The 21,359-nt window shown below is 42.3% G+C and overlaps 1 protein-coding gene across 1 annotated transcript in view; it reads left to right on the plus strand.

Annotated features, from left to right (window-relative positions):
* Positions 1 to 21,359, plus strand: part of ATP8B3 (ATPase phospholipid transporting 8B3) — an 807,548-nt gene that overhangs the window by 739,846 nt on the left and 46,343 nt on the right. The window contains exon 28 of the mRNA XM_073545649.1: positions 19,981 to 20,111. Within this exon, the coding sequence (XP_073401750.1) occupies positions 19,981 to 20,111 (131 nt within the window). The remainder of the gene's footprint in view (positions 1 to 19,980; positions 20,112 to 21,359) is intronic.

Below are 21,359 nucleotides of genomic sequence, written 5' to 3' on the forward strand. Positions count from 1 at the left end.
GCAGGAGCTACAACCCTCACATCTCTTCCACTGAAGTCCTAATGCTCTTACATGTGCATACTGTACCCATACATTTACATAATTTCCATTTACACATCATACCTGACAGTTTCTGACCTCTGGACCTTTGTGGAAGGTAACTCTTACAAGATAGACATATGTTGCTTGGAGCAAAATTCTGCAGAGATCATTTCCTCTTCTTTGATCTTACTTTCTGTACAGTGCTACTATATGGCTTGTGCGGCAGTGAGGGGAATAATATAACAGGGTCAACTCATCACATTATGTGTCCCCCAGAATATGCATAGCAACATACCGAACCCGCTGGAGAGCAATGTAAGTACAGCCATAGCTGTCGTTACAATTAGAGATGAGTGAATATGTTCGGAAAACGATTGCCAAACATAAATGCGGCATGAATATGGTACATTATATGGATTCGTGATCGGTAACACAAGCGGTTTTTTTTAAATTCGGAAAATGTCAGTAACATTCGGTAAAAGATACAGTGCCTTGCGAAAGTATTTGGCCCCCTGGAACTTTTCACCCTTTTCTCACATATCATGCTTCAAACATAAAGATACCAAATGTAAATTTTTGGTATCCTTGGGATGTTTAAAGTTTTGGAAATCATTTTGTATCCAAATCCGGCATTAAACTTCTCCACAACAGTATCACGGACCTGCCTGTTGTGTTCGTTGGTCTTCACGATGCTTTCTGTGCTTCAAACAGAACCCTGAGACTATCACAGAGCAGGTGCATTTATATGGAGACTTGATTACACACAGGTGGATTATATTTATCATCATTAGTCATTTAGGACAACATTGGCTCATTCAGAGATCCACAATGAACTTCTGGAGTGAGTTTGCTGAACTGAAAGTAAAGGGGCCGAATAATATTGCACGTCCCACTTTTCAGTTTTTGAATTTCAACAAAAATTTAAAATAACCAATAAATTTCGTTCAACTTTACAATTGTGTCCCACTTGTTGTTGATTCTTCACCAAAAATTTACATTTGGTATCTTTATGTTTGAAGCATGATTTGTGGGAAAAGGTTGAAAAGTTCCACGGGCCCGAATACTTTCGCAATATCTATCTATCTATCTATCTATCCATTTATCCATAGATACAGTGGGGAAAAAAAGTATTTAGTCAGTCAGCAATAGTGCAAGTTCCACCACTTAAAAAGATGAGAGGTGTCTGTAATTTACATCATAGGTAGACCTCAACTATGGGTGACAAACTGAGAAAAAAAAATCCAGAAAATCACATTGTCTGTTTTTTTTTCATTTTATTTGCATATTATGGTGGAAAATAAGTATTTGGTCAGAAACAAGCAATCAAGATTTCTGGCTCTCACAGACCTGTAACTTCTTCTTTAAGAGTCTCCTCTTTCCTCCACTCATTACCTGTAGTAATGGCACCTGTTTAAACTTGTTATCAGTATAAAAAGACACCTGTGCACACCCTCAAACAGTCTGACTCCAAACTCCACTATGGTGAAGACCAAAGAGCTGTCAAAGGACACCAGAAACAAAATTGTAGCCCTGCACCAGGCTGGAAAGACTGAATCTGCAATAGCCAACCAGCTTGGAGTGAAGAAATCAACTGTGGGAGCAATAATTAGAAAATGGAAGACATACAAGACCACTGATAATCTCCCTCGATCTGGTGCTCCACGCAAAATCCCACCCCGTGGGGTCAGAATGATCACAAGAACGGTGAGCAAAAATCCCAGAACCACGCGGGGGGACCTAGTGAATGAACTGCAGAGAGCTGGGACCAATGTAACAAGGCCTACCATAAGTAACACACTACGCCACCATGGACTCAGATCCTGCAGTGCCAGACGTGTCCCACTGCTTAAGCCTGTACATGTCCGGGCCCGTCTGAAGTTTGCTAGAGAGCATTTGGATGATCCAGAGGAGTTTTGGGAGAATGTCCTATGGTCTGATGAAACCAAACTGGAACTGTTTGGTAGAAACACAACTTGTCGTGTTTGGAGGAAAAAGAATACTGAGTTGCATCCATCAAACACCATACCTACTGTAAAGCATGGTGGTGGAAACATCATGCTTTGGGGCTGTTTCTCTGCAAAGGGGCCAGGACGACTGATCCGGGTACATGAAAGAATGAATGGGGCCATGTATCGTGAGATTTTGAGTGCAAACCTCCTTCCATCAGCAAGGGCATTGAAGATGAAACGTGGCTGGGTCTTTCAGCATGACAATGATCCAAAGCACACCGCCAGGGCAACGAAGGAGTGGCTTCGTAAGAAGCATTTCAAGGTCCTGGAGTGGCCTAGCCAGTCTCCAGATCTCAACCCTATAGAAAACCTTTGGAGGGAGTTGAAAGTCCGTGTTGCCAAGCGAAAAGCCAAAAACATCACTGCTCTAGAGGAGATCTGCATGGAGGAATGGGCCAACATACCAACAACAGTGTGTGGCAACCTTGTGAAGACTTACAGAAAACGTTTGACCTCTGTCATTGCCAACAAAGCATATATCACAAAGTATTGAGATGAAATTTTGTTTCTGACCAAATACTTATTTTCCACCATAATATGCAAATAAAATGAAAAAAAAAACAGACAATGTGATTTTCTGGATTTTTTTTTCTCAGTTTGTCTCCCATAGTTGAGGTCTACCTATGATGTAAATTACAGACGCCTCTCATCTTTTTAAGTGGTGGAACTTGCACTATTGCTGACTGACTAAATACTTTTTTTCCCCACTGTATATCTATAGATAGAGAGATATATCTATAGATAGATATATCTATCTATAGATACATCTATAGATAGAGATATATCAATTTATATATATATAGATAGATAAATCCAAGGTTGATGTTTATTAATGAACTATATGTTTAATTTGGAAAAAAATGACGTGGGCTCCCGCGCAATTTTCTGCGCCAGAGAGGGAAAGCCAAAGACTGGGGGCAGATATTCATAGCCTAGAATGGGACCATGGTTATTGGCCTCCCTGGCTACGAACATCTGCCCCCAGCCGCATCAGAAATGGCGCATCTCTAAGATGTGCCAATTCCGGCACTTAGCCTCTCACTTCCCACTGCCGTGTAGTGGTGGCATATGGACTAATATTTGTGGGGTTGATGTCACTTTTGTATTTTAAGGTGACATCAAGCCCGGTTAGTGATGGAGAGGCATCAATAAGACACCTATCCATTACTAATCCTATAGTTGTTAAGGGTTATAAAAAAGACACAGCCAGAAAAAAAGTATTTTAAAGATATTAAACACAACACAGTTTTGTCATATTTATTAGACGCCTAATCCATGCGACACCCTGATGTCACTGCTCTACAGGGCCTCCCACAATGCACTGACAGGAGACAATGGCTCCTGCAGTGCATCACTGAAGAGGTTGCCTGAGTTCATCCTCTCACTTTACGGCAATGCTGCGTGAGAATTTTCTCACACAGCATTGCAAGTGAGAAAATGAACTTAGGGTTAGGGGACCTCTCTCCCGGCGGCGAAGGGATACAACACGGAGGATTACCTCCGCCAGTCAGTGCATCATGGAGTCCCTTTAGAACATCGGCATCACCCGATGTCACTGTTCTACACGGGAGATCGTTATGGGACACTTGTTATTAACTGGACTACAGCGGAAAGGTATTTATAAGTTGGTTTATTATTTTATTGTTATTACAGGAGATCAAGGGCTTCGGGGACTAGGTGATAGGTGAGTATGTACTCTATGTTATACTGTATGTGTATATGTCTGTACTGTGTTATTTTTACACTTGACATGCCATCGAGTGATGAGACTACTGTCCCATCATCGGCGAATGCTGTCACTGTCATATTTGAGAGTATTCATAGTCAGATGGGAGCAGTAGTCCCATCACACAATAACTGGCCACACAGACCCCCACACACACAGGGACACACGCAGACACACGCACACACACATAATCTCCACCCACACACTCTTCCTCCTCCCAATCTGCAGTTTCTCGCACCCACATCCACAGCAAATCCGCAAATCCGCAGATCTTTTTACACCTGCGGTTTGGTTGCGGATGTGCCTGACTCAATGGAAGTCAATGGGTGCGGAAACGCTGCAGATACGCAAAAAGAATTGGCATGATTTTTCTGCAGCATGTGCACAGCAAACCTGAATTTCCCAGTCACTAACATTGGCTGTGCACTACACTGCGGATTTGGTGCAAATCCGTGTGGCCAAAAACGCTGCGGATCCGCATCTAAATCTGCAACGTGTGCACATACCCTTACTGCATCGCCTAATTCCAGCGAAGTTTTCAATCTCCTGTAATAAAAAATAAAATAAAAAAACAACAATATACCATACCTGTCCTTTGTTCTGTCCCATGCCGTAATCCATGTCTGGGGGATAATTAGTTTTTAACCTGGATGGTGCCAAGATGCGACCGTCCAGGTTTAAAACCACTGGGGAATGAGATGCTGTGAGCGCAACCTCAGTGACGTCATTGAGACTGCGTTCCCAGCTGGCCTGAACTGCGGTGACCTCAGGACTATGGGAAAAAGTCAGTGATGAGGTCACCACAGTTCAAACTCAGTGTCTTCACAGCAGATCACCTAGAAAAATTCTTATTTTTTTTATTTTTAAATAAACATGGAAAACTGTGTTTAGTCTTAATTCTAATAAAATACTTTATTCAGTCTGTGTCTTTATTTACCATATAACTTTAGCATTAGTAATGGATAGGTGTCTTATAGATGCTTCTCCATTACTAAGCAGTGGGCTTAATGTCACTGGACAATACAAAGGTGACTTCAACCCCACAAATATGAACCCTACTTGACACTGCTACAGGGCAAGTGGAAAGAGCTGGGCAAAGTGCCAGAATTACACATCTAATAGATGCACCTTTTCTGGATTGCTATTTTTAGGCTACGGAGGTCAAGACAGCTCTCAAAGACAGCCAGCTATACTCTGACACAGGATGTAATCGCTCCTGCAGCATATAGCACTGAGCGGCCGTGAGAGAGATCACAGCTGATAAGCTCCGGTGATCTCACGGCACCAGCGCGAGAAAGTTCACTGGAGGTCATCATGAACTCGTGTGACCTCTCTCACAGCAGCTCAGTGCTTTACTCTGTGGGAGCAATGATACTCCTGTCAGTGTATCGCCGGCGGCCAGGTAGAGCAGTCACATCTCCCAATGTGACTGTTCTCCTTGTGAGAAATCCATGGGACACTCGGGATTACGTAAATACGGCCCAAATGTGAAGCTGTCACGCTTAGGTAGAGACCCATGGTCAGTCAATGCTTTACGATCTGGTCTCGGAGTGCTTTGAATGAATGTCTGAATATGCCCTTAGCCAAACATCTCTTGGAGAAACCAATTGTGGGGGCTGGTGATTTTGCAAGATTAAGGATGTGTGCACACGGTGCAAATTGTGCTGCGGATTTTTCCACGCAGATTTTGCTAAATTTGACCTGTGGATTTAGTGCGGATTAGCCTGCGGTTTTCTCCTGCGTTTTGACACCTGGTAATGGAGCAGGTGTCAAACCGTTGTGGATTCCGCACAACGAAGTGACATGCTGTGGATTTAAAACCGCAGCTAATCCGCGCGGAAAAATCCGTAGCATGTGCACTGCGTTTTTCATTTTTCATTGACTATAGTGGTACTGTACACTGCAGAAGAAACTGCTGTGGGTCCGCAGGGGATCCGCAGCAGAATCCGCAACGTGTGCACACACCCTTATAATAGCAGCTTGTCAGGAGTTGAGAGGAAGGTGGAAGGAGGTGAGCAACTAACTGTTGTATAGAAATCAATGGCCTGGCGGGAGCTGACTGTGATGTAGGAGTAAACTCATCTCCTGAAATATAGCTACTGCACACTCTTGGCCAAGTGAATTGCAAACTTCCTTATTTTCATGCTGTCTAACTAACTAAAGCAATTTAAGACCATGAGAATACCTCTTTGTGAACCAATTAGCAACAATTCCTGCCCCAGTGATAATCGTGGTAATAATTTGCCATTGAAAATAACATGGCTTCCACCTGTTCCAGATTCAGTGGGACTGTCCTTGGAGCTCAGAGCTATGTCTTGCCTTTTCATTCATGTTCTCTGCGCTGACTCCTGCAGTGAAGGCTGTGCTCGTCTTTGCTGTCGGATTTCAGTGCTTCTTCGCTGTTGTTCTTCCTCCTCCCCGGACTCTGGGGCCAGCATCGCTAAGATCTATTTATACTTACAGTAATATGAATAAATCTTCTCTTTTCTTGAATTATGACCTCCCTGGGAATCAAACCCACAACCTGTATAACGTGCAGGACTACATGCTCAATGTACTGGTACAGAAAGATACATCTCTATTTACCAATGCATTTCTATCTACCTGTATTCTAGAAGTTGGAAATTTTTTTCTTACTATGAAATTATTACAAAATAATTAAAAACAATTACAATAATGACATTTTTAATGTGATTTTTTTTTTTAAAGAAACATCACAAATCAGCATATAACAGACATGTTTGGTATTTTTGTATCCATAACAACCCTAAGGCCGGGGTCACACTTGCGAGTACAATGCGAGAAACTCGCGGGAGTCTTTCGCACCAATACCCGGCACAGTCGCGGGCACTCGTGATCGGAGTGTGCGGCTGCATAGAAATACAGTGCCGGGTATTGGTGCGAGTTTCTCGCAAGTGTGACCCCGGCCTTAAAAAGATTGTTTACGGTGATTGTTAAATGATCTTTAAATTGATTTCTTTTTCTCCATTAAACCAATAAAACTTTAACAAAAGTTGCTGCATCTTTTGGCACAGAAAATCTGCTTCATTTAACTTTCCAAGCAAAACTCATGTGATTTGATGAAAACCTTGTCCACTGTGCATCTAAAGACGCTGCTGAACTGAGTGGTTTTGGTAGTTTTTTTTCCGCTATAGATATCTCTGATGGGCCTGAAAAAAAGTTAAGTAAAAAAACACAATTGCATTTTTAAGTGCAGACTCAAAGATCTTTTTTATGATAAAAAATGTATTAAAAACACTGCTTCAAATCTGCACCAAAAATGCATCAAATAATGAGCAAGAAGCATAAAAAATGCAATAATCAGAGAAGATTTTTATGGCATAGTTTGTTGTGCACAGTTGCAGAAAGCATGCAGATAAAAAGCAGTAGAAGTTAGGCAGCATTTACGGTGTGTCTGAGTGTTCAGACACACCATAAATGCTGCCTAACTTCTACTGCTTTTACTGCCTTACAGATGTGTTTAGCAATAAGCACTTAAAACAAAAGCTACTGCTCCTATGGTAAAAAAGCAAGACCTCATTTAGTGAAGCTTACGTATTAATGAATAGGTTCTGGCTGCTAAAACTTTGAGTGAATGAACAAAGAATAAATCTGTAGGTCTCAAACAAGTGGGACAGTCCTGGGTTTAGGTTTGCACTTAACTGTCCTGGGAATCTGATAAATGTCCCTCTTTGACATCTCCTCCTCCCAGAGTAGAAAGAATTGGTAAATGGTGTGGCTAAAGGAGGCGGTTAGGGACAAGACCATAAATATGGAGGCACATTTTGTATGTGTATCCCAAAATAGTATAAATAAAAATGTCAACTGCGTCATACTTGGATTTTTTTCCCTCATTCTTGAGTATAATATACAGTACAGACCAAAAGTTTGGACGCACCTTCTCATTCAAAGAGTTTTCTTTATTTTCATGACTATGAAAATTGTAGATTCACTCTGAAGGCATCAAAACTATGAATTAACACATGTTGAATTATATAATTAGCAAAAAAGTGTGAAACAACTGAAAATATGTCTTATATTCTAGGTTCTTCAAAGAAGCCACCTTTTGCTTTGATTACTGCTTTGCACACTCTTGGCATTTTCTTGATGAGCTTCAAAAGGTAGTCACCAGAAATGGTCTTCCAACAGTCTTGAAGGAGTTCCCAGAGATGCTTAGCACTTGTTGGCCCTTTTGTCTTCACTCTGCGGTCCAGCTCACCCCAAACCATCTCGATTGGGTTCAGGTCTGGTGACTGTGGAGGCCAGGTCATCTGGCGTAGCACCCCATCACTCTCCTTCTTGGTCAAATAGCCCTTACACAGCCTGGAGGTGTGTTTGGGGTCATTGTCCTGTTGAAAAATAAATGATGGTCCAACTAAACGCAAACCGGAGAGAATAGCATGCCGCTGCAAGATGCTGTGGTAGCCATGCTGGTTCAGTATGCCTTCAGTTTTGAATAAATGCCCAACAGTGTCACCAGCAAAGCACCCCCACACAATCACACTTCCTCCTCCATGCTTCATGGTGGGAACCAGGCATGTAGAGTCCATCCGTTCACCTTTTCTGCGTCGCACAAAGACACGGTGGTTGGAACCAAAGATCTCAAATTTGGACTCAGACCAAAGCACAGATTTCCACTGGTCTAATGTCCATTCCTTGTGTTCTTTAGCCCAAACAAGTCTCTTCTGCTTGTTGCCTGTCCTTAGCAGTGGTTTCCTAGCAGCTATTTTACCATGAAGGCCTGCTGCACAAAGTCTCCTCTTAACAGTTGTAATAGAGATGTGTCTGCTGCTAGAACTCTGTGTGGCATTGACCTGGTCTCTAATCTGAGCTGCTGTTAACCTGCGATTTCTGAGGTTGGTGACTAGGATGAACTTATCCTCCGCAGCAGAGGTGACTCTTGGTCTTCCTTTCCTGGGGCGGTCCTCATGTGAGCCAGTTTCTTTGTAGCACTTGATGGTTTTTGCCACTGAACTTGGGGACACTTTCAAAGTTTTCCCAATTTTTTGGACTGACTGACCTTCATTTCTTAAAGTAATGATGGCCACTCGTTTTTCTTTACTTAGCTGCTTTTTTCTTGCCATAATACAAATTCTAACAGTCTATTCAGTAGGACTATCACCTGTGTATCCACCAGACTTCTGCACAACACAACTGATGGTCCCAACCCCATTTATAAGGCAAGAAATCCCACTTATTAAACCTGACAGGGCACACCTGTGAAGTGAAAACCATTTCCGGTGACTACCTCTTGAAGCTCATCAAGAGAATGCCAAGAGTGTGCAAAGTAGTAATCAAAGCAAAAGGTGGCTACTTTGAAGAACCTAGAATATAAGACATATTTTCAGTTGTTTCACACTTTTTTGTTAATTATATAATTCCACATGTGTTAATTCATAGTTTTGATGCCTTCAGAGTGAATCTACAATTTTCACAGTCATGAAAATAAAGAAAACTCTTTGAATGAGAAGGTGTGTCCAAACTTTTGGTCTTTACTGTATGGCAAAATGAATGGTGTTGTGAAAAATTAAAACATGTCCTGCAAAGAACAACTTCTTCTATAGCTATGCCAACAAGGAAAGTAAAAAAACGTATGGCACTTTAAACAATGAGAAGAAAAGAGAAAGTGACCATACTTCATAATAAATAAATATATGCATAAATATATAAAAAAAATATGCACGGTCATGAACACTTAGAATCAGAAATGTTTAAATTAACTTATTTCGTGAAACATAACTACAAAAGGTCCCATTAGTCCATGTAAGAACAGAGATGCCCATTACAGGTGATGACATAAGCCTACAGCTTAGATATCAGGTCGTCTTGGTTGTAAAAGGAAACTTAGGTGGACACAGTTCCATTTTCAATATACAGAAATAAATAATCTTGAAATAGTGATGATACGAGATGGAAAGCATAACTGAAATTCATTTACATTGCTACAGAAGCTGATGACAATTAGACTATTCTAAGCAATAGCAGTTTCTTAGGATGTCATGTCCATATACCTATCTCTAGGAGTCTGAAGAGTGGTCTCCCAATTAGAATTATTCATCAGTTGTTATGTATACTCATAGCCACTAGATGTCACTCCAGGACAGTTCCCTGATAAATGATAACCAGTAGCATCATTCAAGCAGGTTGCATACATGATTTGAACGTTATACATAGTGTTGAGTGAGCACTTGGGATAGATGCTAATGTGCAGGCACCGATGCCATTTTGCTGGATGTAGATTTTTTTTTTCTAAGCCTCGCAATAGTCAACAATATTATATGCATTATCAACAATATTATCAACTATAATATCAACACTATTATATGCATTATGTAAAATAGGAGGCAGGTCACTGAAGGATCAGAAGGATCAGAGTGACATAAGTCCAAAGGATGAATATATAAGCAGAGCACCACATAAAGACCCTTCTTTTTTATAGTGCCCCCTTCTGTTCGCGCTCCCCAATTTCTCCAAGGATCTTAAAATCTTTCCTTCTGGTGACTTGCGGTGTTAGAGAGGTCTGCCTTTCTGGTTTACCAAACCCGGTTGGGCTAGAGGTTCTGTCAGAATCTGCCCCTATTTCAGGAGTTTTGGCAGATTACTGCACAGCTGCCCTCAAAGCGTTTAATTGCTCTTTCAATTCCTGTAGTTCTGTCTGTGGAAGGAGTTACCTGCTCTTGATGATTGGCAGCTCTCCTCCATCCTTCATCCTCAACCCAGTTATAAACTGTGTTAATTCCTGAAGGAATGTCCCCATGACATCCTCATCTTCTCTCTCTCCTAACTCATCCATCGGTTTGTTAATGGCTGTTAAGAGATGTCTGTGGTGGTTGCGTGTCTTAGGCTAGGTTCACATTTGTGGTTGAATCCACAGCGTCCTGCGTACCTATCTTTAACATGGGGTACGTAGGGACATGCATTTGTATGCGTTATGGTGCGTTTGCGTATGGTTGCGCCTTTTCGTGGTATGCGTCAGGGTGCGCCGAACGCATCTTGTTGCATTTTTTGTGGCATCAAATATCCGCAGTCATCCGCATGCGAATGACTGTGGATGTCATACGTAAAAAATGCATTACTGGCTATGTAACCGTAAGCGTACGCAGCGACATGCATATGCTTTGCGTATCCAAGAATTTACATAAGACATGCCCATTGAGCGGGAAATAGCATTTGCCTATCGTCCGCAACCGCAAACGCATGCATGTGTTTACATGCGTTTCTGCGTGCGTTTGCGGACGATACGCTGTGGACTCAACTGCAAATGTGAACCTAGCCTTAGAGATTTGTTCTTATGCTATCTTTACATGTCCTGCTAACGCACTCAATTCCACATAGGTTAGCTGCAGAAGCAACTCAATGACACTGTTAATCTGTTTTTCCACATCCATATCTGCTGGTTCTGCTATTGTGCTTTTACAATGCTGGTCCCCTTTAATTAGAGTAGCAGAGTTGAGTTGAGGTGCTGTGCGGCTGTGTGTTTCAATAGCTGTGCCTCTGCTCAATTACAGTCTTATTCCCGCTCAGGAACTCCGTACAAGTCACCAATGTTGCATGCATGCCATTCATTATATGAAGACAATACAAAGGAAACATGAGTTCTTGTTGGAATCCTGGGGAAATCTTACTCAAGGCAACTATTAATTATAATTCTTCACAGTAGAGGAGAGGTAATGGTTTACATGCACACACATATGACACAGTTCTGAGCTGGTGTTGATCACAGGGGTTTTATTCAAGCTTCTTTTCAGAATACGGAATCACTTCTCTTCATGCAATGCTTTATCAACATATATGAAAGTCTCTTTACAGATATCTTCTCTTCACACACACAGTATCTTAACCTATTCAGAACTGTGCTTGCTCCTTGCTTATGCAGTGAGGATACGGGAGGAGATGAGTCCGGTGCTGTAGCTCTCACACTTCTATTTTGAGGTAATAAAGATGCTCCTGGCTGTCCTGACTGCTTCTATGATTACATGATTACAGCAATCGCTTCCAAGGAAAAACTGCTTGTCTGATTTCAGTCTGACAGGAGACTCTCTAGCATAAACCTTACTCTTGGATGTCCTGGACACAATAACAACTTTCCCAGTACACCCTGGGTCTGAGCATACCACTCCCTGTCTGCTGTAACAAATGAAACCCCTATAGTTGCTGTATGATTCTAAATCAAGTGCAGCTTCTTTATGTCACATGGGCAAGGATAGGTGCAGGGCAGGAAGCATCTGCGTCAGTGTTTTGGACAGGGGATTGGGAAGCACCTGGCACAATGGAAGTGGCAGTGGTTTCACCCAAGAGCGATAATTGTGGACCCAGGCGTTCGGCCCACCGAGACGGGTGCTTAGATGACATGTGCCTGATTATGCTGGTGGTGGTGAAGTTCTTAGGGTCAGGTCCCTGCTGATCTTGGCATGGTACAGATCGCAAATGACCATTTTATTTGTCTCAGAACTCTCTTTAAAAAAAAGACAGAGACTGGTAACACCTAACTCTTTGACAGAGACATTCAGGAGTGTTGGTGCTCTGCGGAACACTTGCCCGCCTTCTCTCTCTGGTCACCCCACTGCTTCTTCCTGACTGTTTTGGTGCTGCCGATCCCTCCCCCTCAGTGCTGCTGGCCTTGATCTGCATGCCAGCTTCCCAGGTTTGGTCGATGACTTCATCATCCACCACCTTGACTTCCAACCCTGGACCTGGCTTCGTGACTTAACAACAAGAGGCAACTGTGTCTCATCATCATCATCTGTCATGGGGTTACCGCAACAGAGAGGAGCCAGAAGACCGCAGCATCTGATTGCTCCTACTCCTGTGCTGAAAAGAATCATTTTACCTTCTTTTCAAAAGGTGTTTATTTCTTTTGGAAGAACAGGGGTTAATCGGCCATATTGGGAGCTCTGGGAGTCTGAGCTCTCAGCTGAGCTCGGGTAGCCACTCCTATCCCTTTTCTAATCTGGGTCCTGATTCAAACCCTTGTCAGAGCTATCTTATGCTGCATGGCTTGGAGGAGAGGTGTTTACATGGGAAGGAGTTTGGAGTAATTATCTGTGACTGTTGTGTGGCTTTGTAAGTATGATAATTCTCTTCCATCTTTTAACTTTAGTTTTGTCCCATCCTCCACTCCCCAGTGAAGAGAACAGATGGAGGGCTGATTCAGGAGATAAGGCAAGGGTGGCGGCCCCGGCATCTTCACCTTCAGAAATATCCCAGGGAATAGGTCAAGTTAGGGACAGGAAAGGAGCTCCTGGTCCCGAGTCTTCTGACAGCTGAGTTGTGACATTATCTTTCTCATTAGCAAAAATTTGCCATTCCCCACTGTCATCTTCTTGTGGGCTGTAAGTTTTGTGCATCACCAAACAGCTTTTCCTCCTGTGCTTCTTGGATCATGCAAGTTGAGAGGCCTACATCAAGAAATGGTGTTGTAAAGAGCTCACAGTGTCCTAATGTGGGATCACTAAGCTCCTGTGGCTCAACATAGGGGGAGGAAGGACGATCAAGGTGAGGATTAAGTGATCCAGACTGTAGGCTGGTGAGACTGGACAATGGGGAAGACTGGGTAGTGCTGCCAGGCCTGCTGGAAGCATCTGATATCCAATCGACCAGCTGTTCCCGCTGCTCTGGCTTCAGAAGTGGTGTACTGGGCCACCCTGCAAAGTTGGACAGGAACGTGTCGTGGATGAACATGTTTCTTTGCTCCAGCAACAGGCATAGTCACACCTGCCCCACGTCCTCAATATTCACTCATTATTCCCCATTTCCATTTGGATAGAAGGACTGCGCCTGCGCCGATGGGTGGAAGCCATTCTTTGCCACACTTCCGATTTTCATTCCCCACTTCCGTCCAGATAGGAGGATGGCGCATGCGCGTGACTGATGCGCGTCCCACAGCTGATGGTACTTGCTCCTCATTTGGGGGATAATATAAGGATTCGTTCCCCTTACTTTTCTTACTTCCAGACACACAAAGCGGCGGCGCTGTACCCGGTTCTCCCGTTACTCTGTACTAAGACTGGTGAATATATTACTTCTACACTTATTTTTCTTTCTAGGCTAAATCTTGCATTATATTTAGTATATTTTCGTTGTATTCCCTTACTTAGAAAAAAATTGAAATTGGAACATAAGGTTACACAGGTATTCATTTTATTCTGTGCACTATTTTTCTGATGCCCTGAACCTGCTTTAGGTCTGTTTTGATCGCATATGATTGGCTATTCTGAGAACACCTTTTTTTGTGTTTCAAAAGAAATGTATATGATGTCATCCAATATATGGATTCAACTCTGTATATAATTAGTCTAGTATAATTATTGATGTCCTTTTGCAATGTTATCCTTTTTTTTCATGCATTATAAGATGTCTGTTATGAACCTTTATTGTATGATTATCCTGGTAGGATTTCCTAATTTGATGTTATTGTCATTTTATTTAGATAATACCCTTGAAAAAGGCCTATTTGGCCGAAACGTTGGGTTCTGTGTGACTGACTGTTCTAATAAAATAAAATATATGATACCTAGTATTCTACTCTTCATGCCTCAGGTTTTTCTATAATCAAAGGATCAGTAAAGCCATGGTTTTTCACTTTAATTTTTGGAGTGCTGCCTATTTTTTTCTGATTATCTATCTCATATCTATCTATCTATCTATCTATCTATCTATCTATCTATCTATCTATCTATCTATCTATCTATGCAGAAAAACCTGACCAACACCTCCTAAGTGTGAACAGGTGCAAGCTACGAGGACTGCATTATATAGAAAAAGAAAGCACAGCAGCGCTCTGCATAAGTTTAGGCCATGTGAAAACACTGAAAAACATTAAAAACAATTCCATCTAGATTTTACTGCTCAAAAAGATGTACTTACAAAAATGAAGGTTCTTAGCACATAAATTGACCAATTCATGTATGCCCATCAACCACGGAAAGGTGACCTTCCCATAAATTGTAGGCATGTACAGTAGAACAGGGACCCATCAGAGGGACCCAGCATTTAGTCAGATGCTTTCCTCCCCTGGAAGGGATGCGTGCATTCCAGAGTATCGAAACATGCTTGTAGACAACCTTAAGAGTGGTTTACCCCTAGACAGCAGTGAGGCACACTGTGTGAATCCCAATTCTAGACATGAAAGTCAAAGTGTCATTGCAAAAACATTAGCAGCAGCAGTGTACGTGGCATAAGCAATTTCTGTGAATCGTTTCACACATTTTTTAGACCTGTCAGCAGAACAGAGAACAATTCTAATATGCTATGAACAACTGGAGAGGATGGTGCAGGAGTATCTGGAGCTCAATATCAATTCCATTTTGTTCTTCAAAAATGGAAGTGTAGGTTCACCTTGCCTGTCACGCCTTGGAGGTTTTGTCATGCTTGGCAGCCAGCGTTCTCTCAGAACGTGTATTCAGCGCTTCTGGTGGTGTCCTGATGGATAAGTGCATTCGGCTGTCCCCTAAAAGTGTAGGTAGCCTAACTCTTATCAAAATGAACAAGTCAAGGATCTCCAATGACTTTTGCACACTAGTTGCGGATTGGGCAGACCAGGCAATGGTGTAGTTTTTAGAGTCATGCATTGATCTCACGATAGTGCAGTCTGTGCCATCTTTGTGGTGTCTCCTGTGCCTGCTGTTGATACTGCTGCTGTTTTTTTAAAATGTATTAACTCAAAGTTGGGTCACTTGTGGTGGAAGGTGTGTCAGAGGCCTATTATAGTTTTTCTACTCTGTGGAAATTGATGCCACTTTAGTGGTGTGTGACAATTATTTTTTGAAATGTGGAGATTCCATGCTGGGCTTCCATCTGGTGAGTTGTCTGTAGTAGGTGTGTCAGAGGCCTATTATAATGTTTCTACTCTGTGGAAATTGATGCCACTTTAGTGGTGTGTGACAATTATTTTTTGAAATGTAGAGAGTTCAGGGTTGGGTCTCCATCTGGTTGGGTTGCCTGTAGTGTGTGTAAGGGTTCTAGGGAGAAACTCAAAAGTGGACCCTCTGGGTCACGGCTCCAGAGCCCCCGAGGGCGAGCGGACCAGGTGAAGACCACCCCCTATACAGGGAGCGTTAGGGACAAGCCCAAGGGGGTTGAAACCACAACGGCCGGAGCCAAAGGGGCGACCGACTTAGGGCAACACAGGAAAGATAGAGTGGAAGACCGGGGGGAGGACCAAGTACAGGTATGAGCAAGGAAGTACCAGGGGCTGAGGCGTACGGGAGGCAAGATGGACAAGTGGGACATTAGGCTGGCAGGGACTTGATGCTGCAAGAGAGGAAGGACAAAATGAGTGTGGTACAAGGAGATGGGAATACGGCTCAGAGGACACAGGGGACCAAAGGAATACAGAGACGGACACCGGGCAGACTGGTATGGCTTGAGACACAAGGCAGGCAGAGAAGGCAGAGGTACTGGGCAAGCAGGTATGACAGAGACACAGGGCCAGCATACGAGGCAGAGACACGGGACTGGCAGGCAAGGCAGAGACACAGGACTAGCAGGCAAGGCAGAGACACAGGGTGAGCAGGTGTGGCAGAGACACAGGGCTGGTAGGCAAGGCAAAGGCACAGGACAGACAGATGAGGCAGACACACAGGGCTGGCAGGCAAGGCAAAGTAGGAAACAAACTTGGCACTCAACTTCTGAATGAATGCAGTTGTATTTAATGCAGCCAAATTAAACAAAATGTTTCGGCCTCATGTGGCCTTCATCAGTTAGCAGACTGCTCAGAGATAGGAAAAGACCTTGATCAATGGAACAGGTAGGGGAATATATCCCATTTAAATGTGGCCACTGGTATGGGCACAATGCTGTACAGCGTCCATACAGATGTCAAAAGAGTGTGTGCATGCTGCCTGCAGTTACGCGGTTTCCACCATTCGTCCACCGCGTTAGATAAACAGGCGTCTTACCGGTGCCGACACGGAGCAGAAATACCCGGTAGGCACCGGCATGATGGGGTGGGACCACCGGGTCACGACCTCCCAGGAAGCCCAACGGAGAGGGAAGCGCGACCACACATGCGCGAGCCGCTGATGCGCCGCGTCCCCAAGAAGACAGGCGGGGAGCGGCGTGGGACCATGTCGGGGACGCACAAGGGGGCGGAGACAGACGGGTGAGGGCCCAAGGCCATGACAGTGTGTCAGAGGCCCATTATATTGTTTCTGCTCTGTGGAAATGTATGCCACTTTTGTGGTGTGTGACAATTATTTTTTGAAATGTGGAGACTACAAGTTGGGTCTCCATCTGGTGGGTTGCCTGCAGTAGAAGATGTGTCAGATGCATATTATACTGTTTCTGCTCTGTGGACATTAATGCCACTTTAGAGATGTGTGACAATTATATTTTGAAATTTGGAGACTCCAAGTTGGGTCTCCATATGGTGGGTTGTCTGTGTATGCAAGCATGCCTGCATTTACATTCAGTCAACTACCTGTGTTACTTTCCTTACATTTTTACCAATATTACTGTATGAAACTGATGTTTGTACCATCTGAGTGTGGCTGGAAAAAAATAAATGTAAAATTGGAGGTGTTACATGAAGTATCAGGGCTCCCAGCTAAGAAGGCTTACACCTCTCCCTTTACCACCAGGTCCTAATTGAAACTTCAAGTCCAAGCTTTAAATACTGGGCCAGACCCTAATACCTTATGCATGGGTCACAACTGACTGCTATTGTGCCATTACAAAAAGATTCTACTGTGGGTCAATTGATGAGTCAACAACCTGTGTTACTTTCCTTATATTTTTCCACCAATAGTACTGCATGAAACTGATGTTTGTGCCATGTGCGTGTGGCTGGAAAAAAAATATTGGAGGTGTTGCATAAGGCATCAGGGCTCCGACTAAGAAGGCTTAAACTGCTCCCTTAATCACCAGGTCCTCATTGGATCTTCAATTCCAAGCTGTAAATGGTGGCCCAGTCCATGATACTTCATGTATGGTCCATGGATGACTGCTACTGTGCCATTTGCAAATTTCTACTGTGGGTAAATTGATGCCACTTTTTAAGGTGTCTGCCCCTAATTTTAGCTGTTTTGGAAGCTTTTTGTCACCCCTTAATGTGTAGTGTATACGTTTGGTTTGGCCTCCCATTGAATCTAATGGGATTGGGTACGTTCGTCAAACATGCTTGGTGAAGTCTAAACAACCTTACCGAACCTTGAATGGTGTGCTCATCTCTATTATCCACTAGAGAGCTTGAAAGGCCGTGGGTTGTGGGCAGTCCAGGAAACCGTTTCAGGATCCATCTGCTGTCCCCTGGCAACTCTTGGTGTTAATGTCTCAAATTTTGCCACAGTCTATGCAAAACAAATCTATCATGTCAGTAATGTGGGTACTGATCTTTAGAGAAAATCAGTTTGTTAAGATATATAATAACATACTGATTCAGGATATTACAGAAAGTCACATTTACAAAGTGATGGAAACTGTTATAGCACTGCACAGGCCAAAGGTTATTTGTAATGGGTGTCATGGGTGTTGAATGTCATCTATTCATCACCGTTTTTTTATACAAATTAATTTATCGGCTCCACAATGTTATAACATGTGGGCTCCTTTGATCTGGTCAAAGAGTTCTGACATGAAGGACAATGGCTAATGATCCTACGCTGTGAGGTTATTCAAATCTCATTTATGCATGTTTTCAGGGTTTCATCGCTATTTTTTTTTTATAAAGAACAACCTAGCTCTGGAAGGTGATGTTGATTTCTGAGTGAAGCCCCTCTGCAGATTCTTCTTGATATAAGCTGACACGACTTTGATTTGAGGAAGGCATAAATTATATACTCTTCCTCAATGAGTTTCAGACCCTGGCAGTGGAGGAATAGCTTGGTCTTTGCTTTTTAATTGGAAAAATGCATCTGCAAAGACCCGTTATGGAAGTGAAATGTTAGGTTCCAAGGAAGTATAGCATAAAGACACAACTGAAGAACAAGGAATGTTTTTGATGCAGTACTAAAAACAATAAGAATCCCAATGGGTTATGTTTTGTGAATTCATCGAAAATAAGAGAGTACCGCTTTAAGCACTGCAGTTCCCAAAATTACAGTAGTTTCCAAGTTGGAAGTAAAAATGTTAATTTTCATAAAGCTGCAAATGTCATAATGTATATCTAAATTTAGGAAAAGAATTTGATACTGTACTTCATAACAGGCCAGTACAATGGTACAAAAGTACATGATTTAGGCACCATGTTTGAAAAAATGAATGTATTTCATAAAAATAATTAAGTAAATTGTCTTTTCAGAGAGGAAGAGGACTAGAACTCTAGTGCCACCTATTGGAAGTAGCAATCCTAAAAGTCAATGTCGACCCTTTAACGAGCCTTGTTACATGACTTAGGATAAAAGCCAAAAGCAGAATCTCAATTTGCAGACACTTTGTTTCGGGGTACACACCTCTCTGTTGTCACTTCATTACTACTGATCTCTGAGCCAGCAACAGAGCGTGCGCTGTTATTGTGCTCATCACGCAGTGCACAGCGTGCATGGACAGAGCAGGGACTAAACCTGCCCCTAAAATGACCATCACTGATGATGCTTCATTTCAGGAATGGGCTGTTACAGTGACCACAGACTCTGCCTCTATGACGCTGGCATTCTCAAATAAATCATTATTGAAAAGGACGTAGGAAAAAAGACGTAGAAAAGCAGTTAGATAGTGTAGTTTGTTAACCGTAGGGAATTTTTAATGCCCTGCATATATTAGAAATTAGTTTAGATTTTGACACTAAATAGATAGGGATTGAGAATGAAATTTACTTTGACTTTGGATCACCAATTTAACTATATAGAAAAGTGCAGCAGACTGCGCTTTCCTATTCAGATCATCACTACAAAAATACGTTTACCTAACAGTATATGTTTTAGCAATGAGTCCTATGATGAATGAATGTCTAGGCATCCACCTAGCCTGTAGCCACTGTCAGAGATATACCTCTTGACCTTCTTTGCCCGACAGACACAAACACAGTATGCCAAACATTACATTGCTAACCTCAAATGTTTCAGAAGAGCTGACAAATGTAATTATAGGTAAAGTAAGATCAACTCCTTCATTCCAGCAACCCCGGTCAGAATCATAGTTCCCAGATACACAAATTCTAAACTTTTGGTATATGGTGATGTTAATATTAACATATAATAACTGGTATCCCTTTTATCAGATATTGCACAGTTGACAAATACAAGCTCTCATATTTATTTAAGTAAAAATGATGCATATTTCTTACAGATGCTGCAATTAATACATTACGTCATGGATTCAATTGGCTCATAATTTTATTGGCAGTAGGAATAAGCATTCTTCCTTCACTTCTTGTCAGTTTTTTCACCAGTATGTTTGATCAGCATCAATTCCACCATGTGAGTATCATAAACATTTCTACAGAAATCACAAAAGCCAGGATAATAATATATCTAGCTAGAAACGTACTATGCTTAGACTGAATGAAGGATTATGTAATTTTCACTTAAAATAATGAAAGTTTTACAGTGTTAGCAAATGTTTGAAAATGTTGGAGCAACTATACCGGGTAGGCCATTTATATGAATACACCTAAATAAAATGGGAATGGTTGGTGATATCAACTTCCTGTTTGTGGCACATTAGTATATGGGAGGGGGAAAACTTTTCAAGATGAGCGGTGACCATGGCGGCCATTTTGAAGTCGTCCATTTTGGATCCAACTTTATTTTTTCCAATCGGAAGAGGGTCATGTGACACATCAAACGTATTGAGAATTTCACAAGAAAAACAATGGTGTGCATGGTTTTAAAGTAACTTTATTCTTTCATGAGTTATTTACAAGTTTCTCTTTGTTTACAGCCATTGACATGTCGCCGAGGTTAACATGTGAGGAGCCGATAGAAATTGTGTTGATGTCTGGTGAACGCAGTACCCGGGTCATTGCAGCAGATTTTAATGCAAGACACCCTAGCACGCTGAATTTTCAGAATGGGCAAAACAAAAAGTGGAACAGGACCCTCAGTTTACACAGAACATTATGTTCAGTGATGAGGCAAACTTTTTTGGGTGGGCCATTTATATACACCCATATAACATGGGAATGGTGACCGTTTTCTTGCGTAGGGTGTCTTGCATTGAAATCTGCAATGACCCGGGTACTATGTTCACCAGACATCAACACAATTTCTGTCCACTCCTCATGTGTTAACCTCTGCCGAAATGTCAATGGCTGTAACCAGCTTAGACAAGTCGGTGAAACTTTGGAGGTGTAAGGCATATCCCAAAAATTGCCCAAAAATTAATTATTATTAAAGACAAAAGATGGAGTAAATTATGACAGAAATGTATCCCACCCCCGGGCTGATGTACATTTCTGGCGGTGGCGCAAGATAGTTCAAGATGCGCATATCCTTTAATAAACTCAGTGCATCTTACTCCAGCACTCCCTTCATTTAGTGATGTTTGTGAAAATATCTCTTAAACATTATATGGTATTGTAGCCTGCAATTCATCAGTACTAACTTTACTAACAAATTGTCTCTTCGCAGAGGAAGAGGACTAGAACCGTATTGCCACAGTGTCTGCAAATTGAGATTCTGGTTTTGGCTTTTATCCTTAGTAATCTGACAAGGCTCGTTAAAGGG

This window comes from Dendrobates tinctorius, unplaced genomic scaffold (assembly GCF_039654945.1).
Source record: "Dendrobates tinctorius isolate UK_male_01 unplaced genomic scaffold, ASM3965494v1 ptg000011l, whole genome shotgun sequence".
NCBI lineage: Eukaryota > Metazoa > Chordata > Amphibia > Anura > Dendrobatidae > Dendrobates > Dendrobates tinctorius.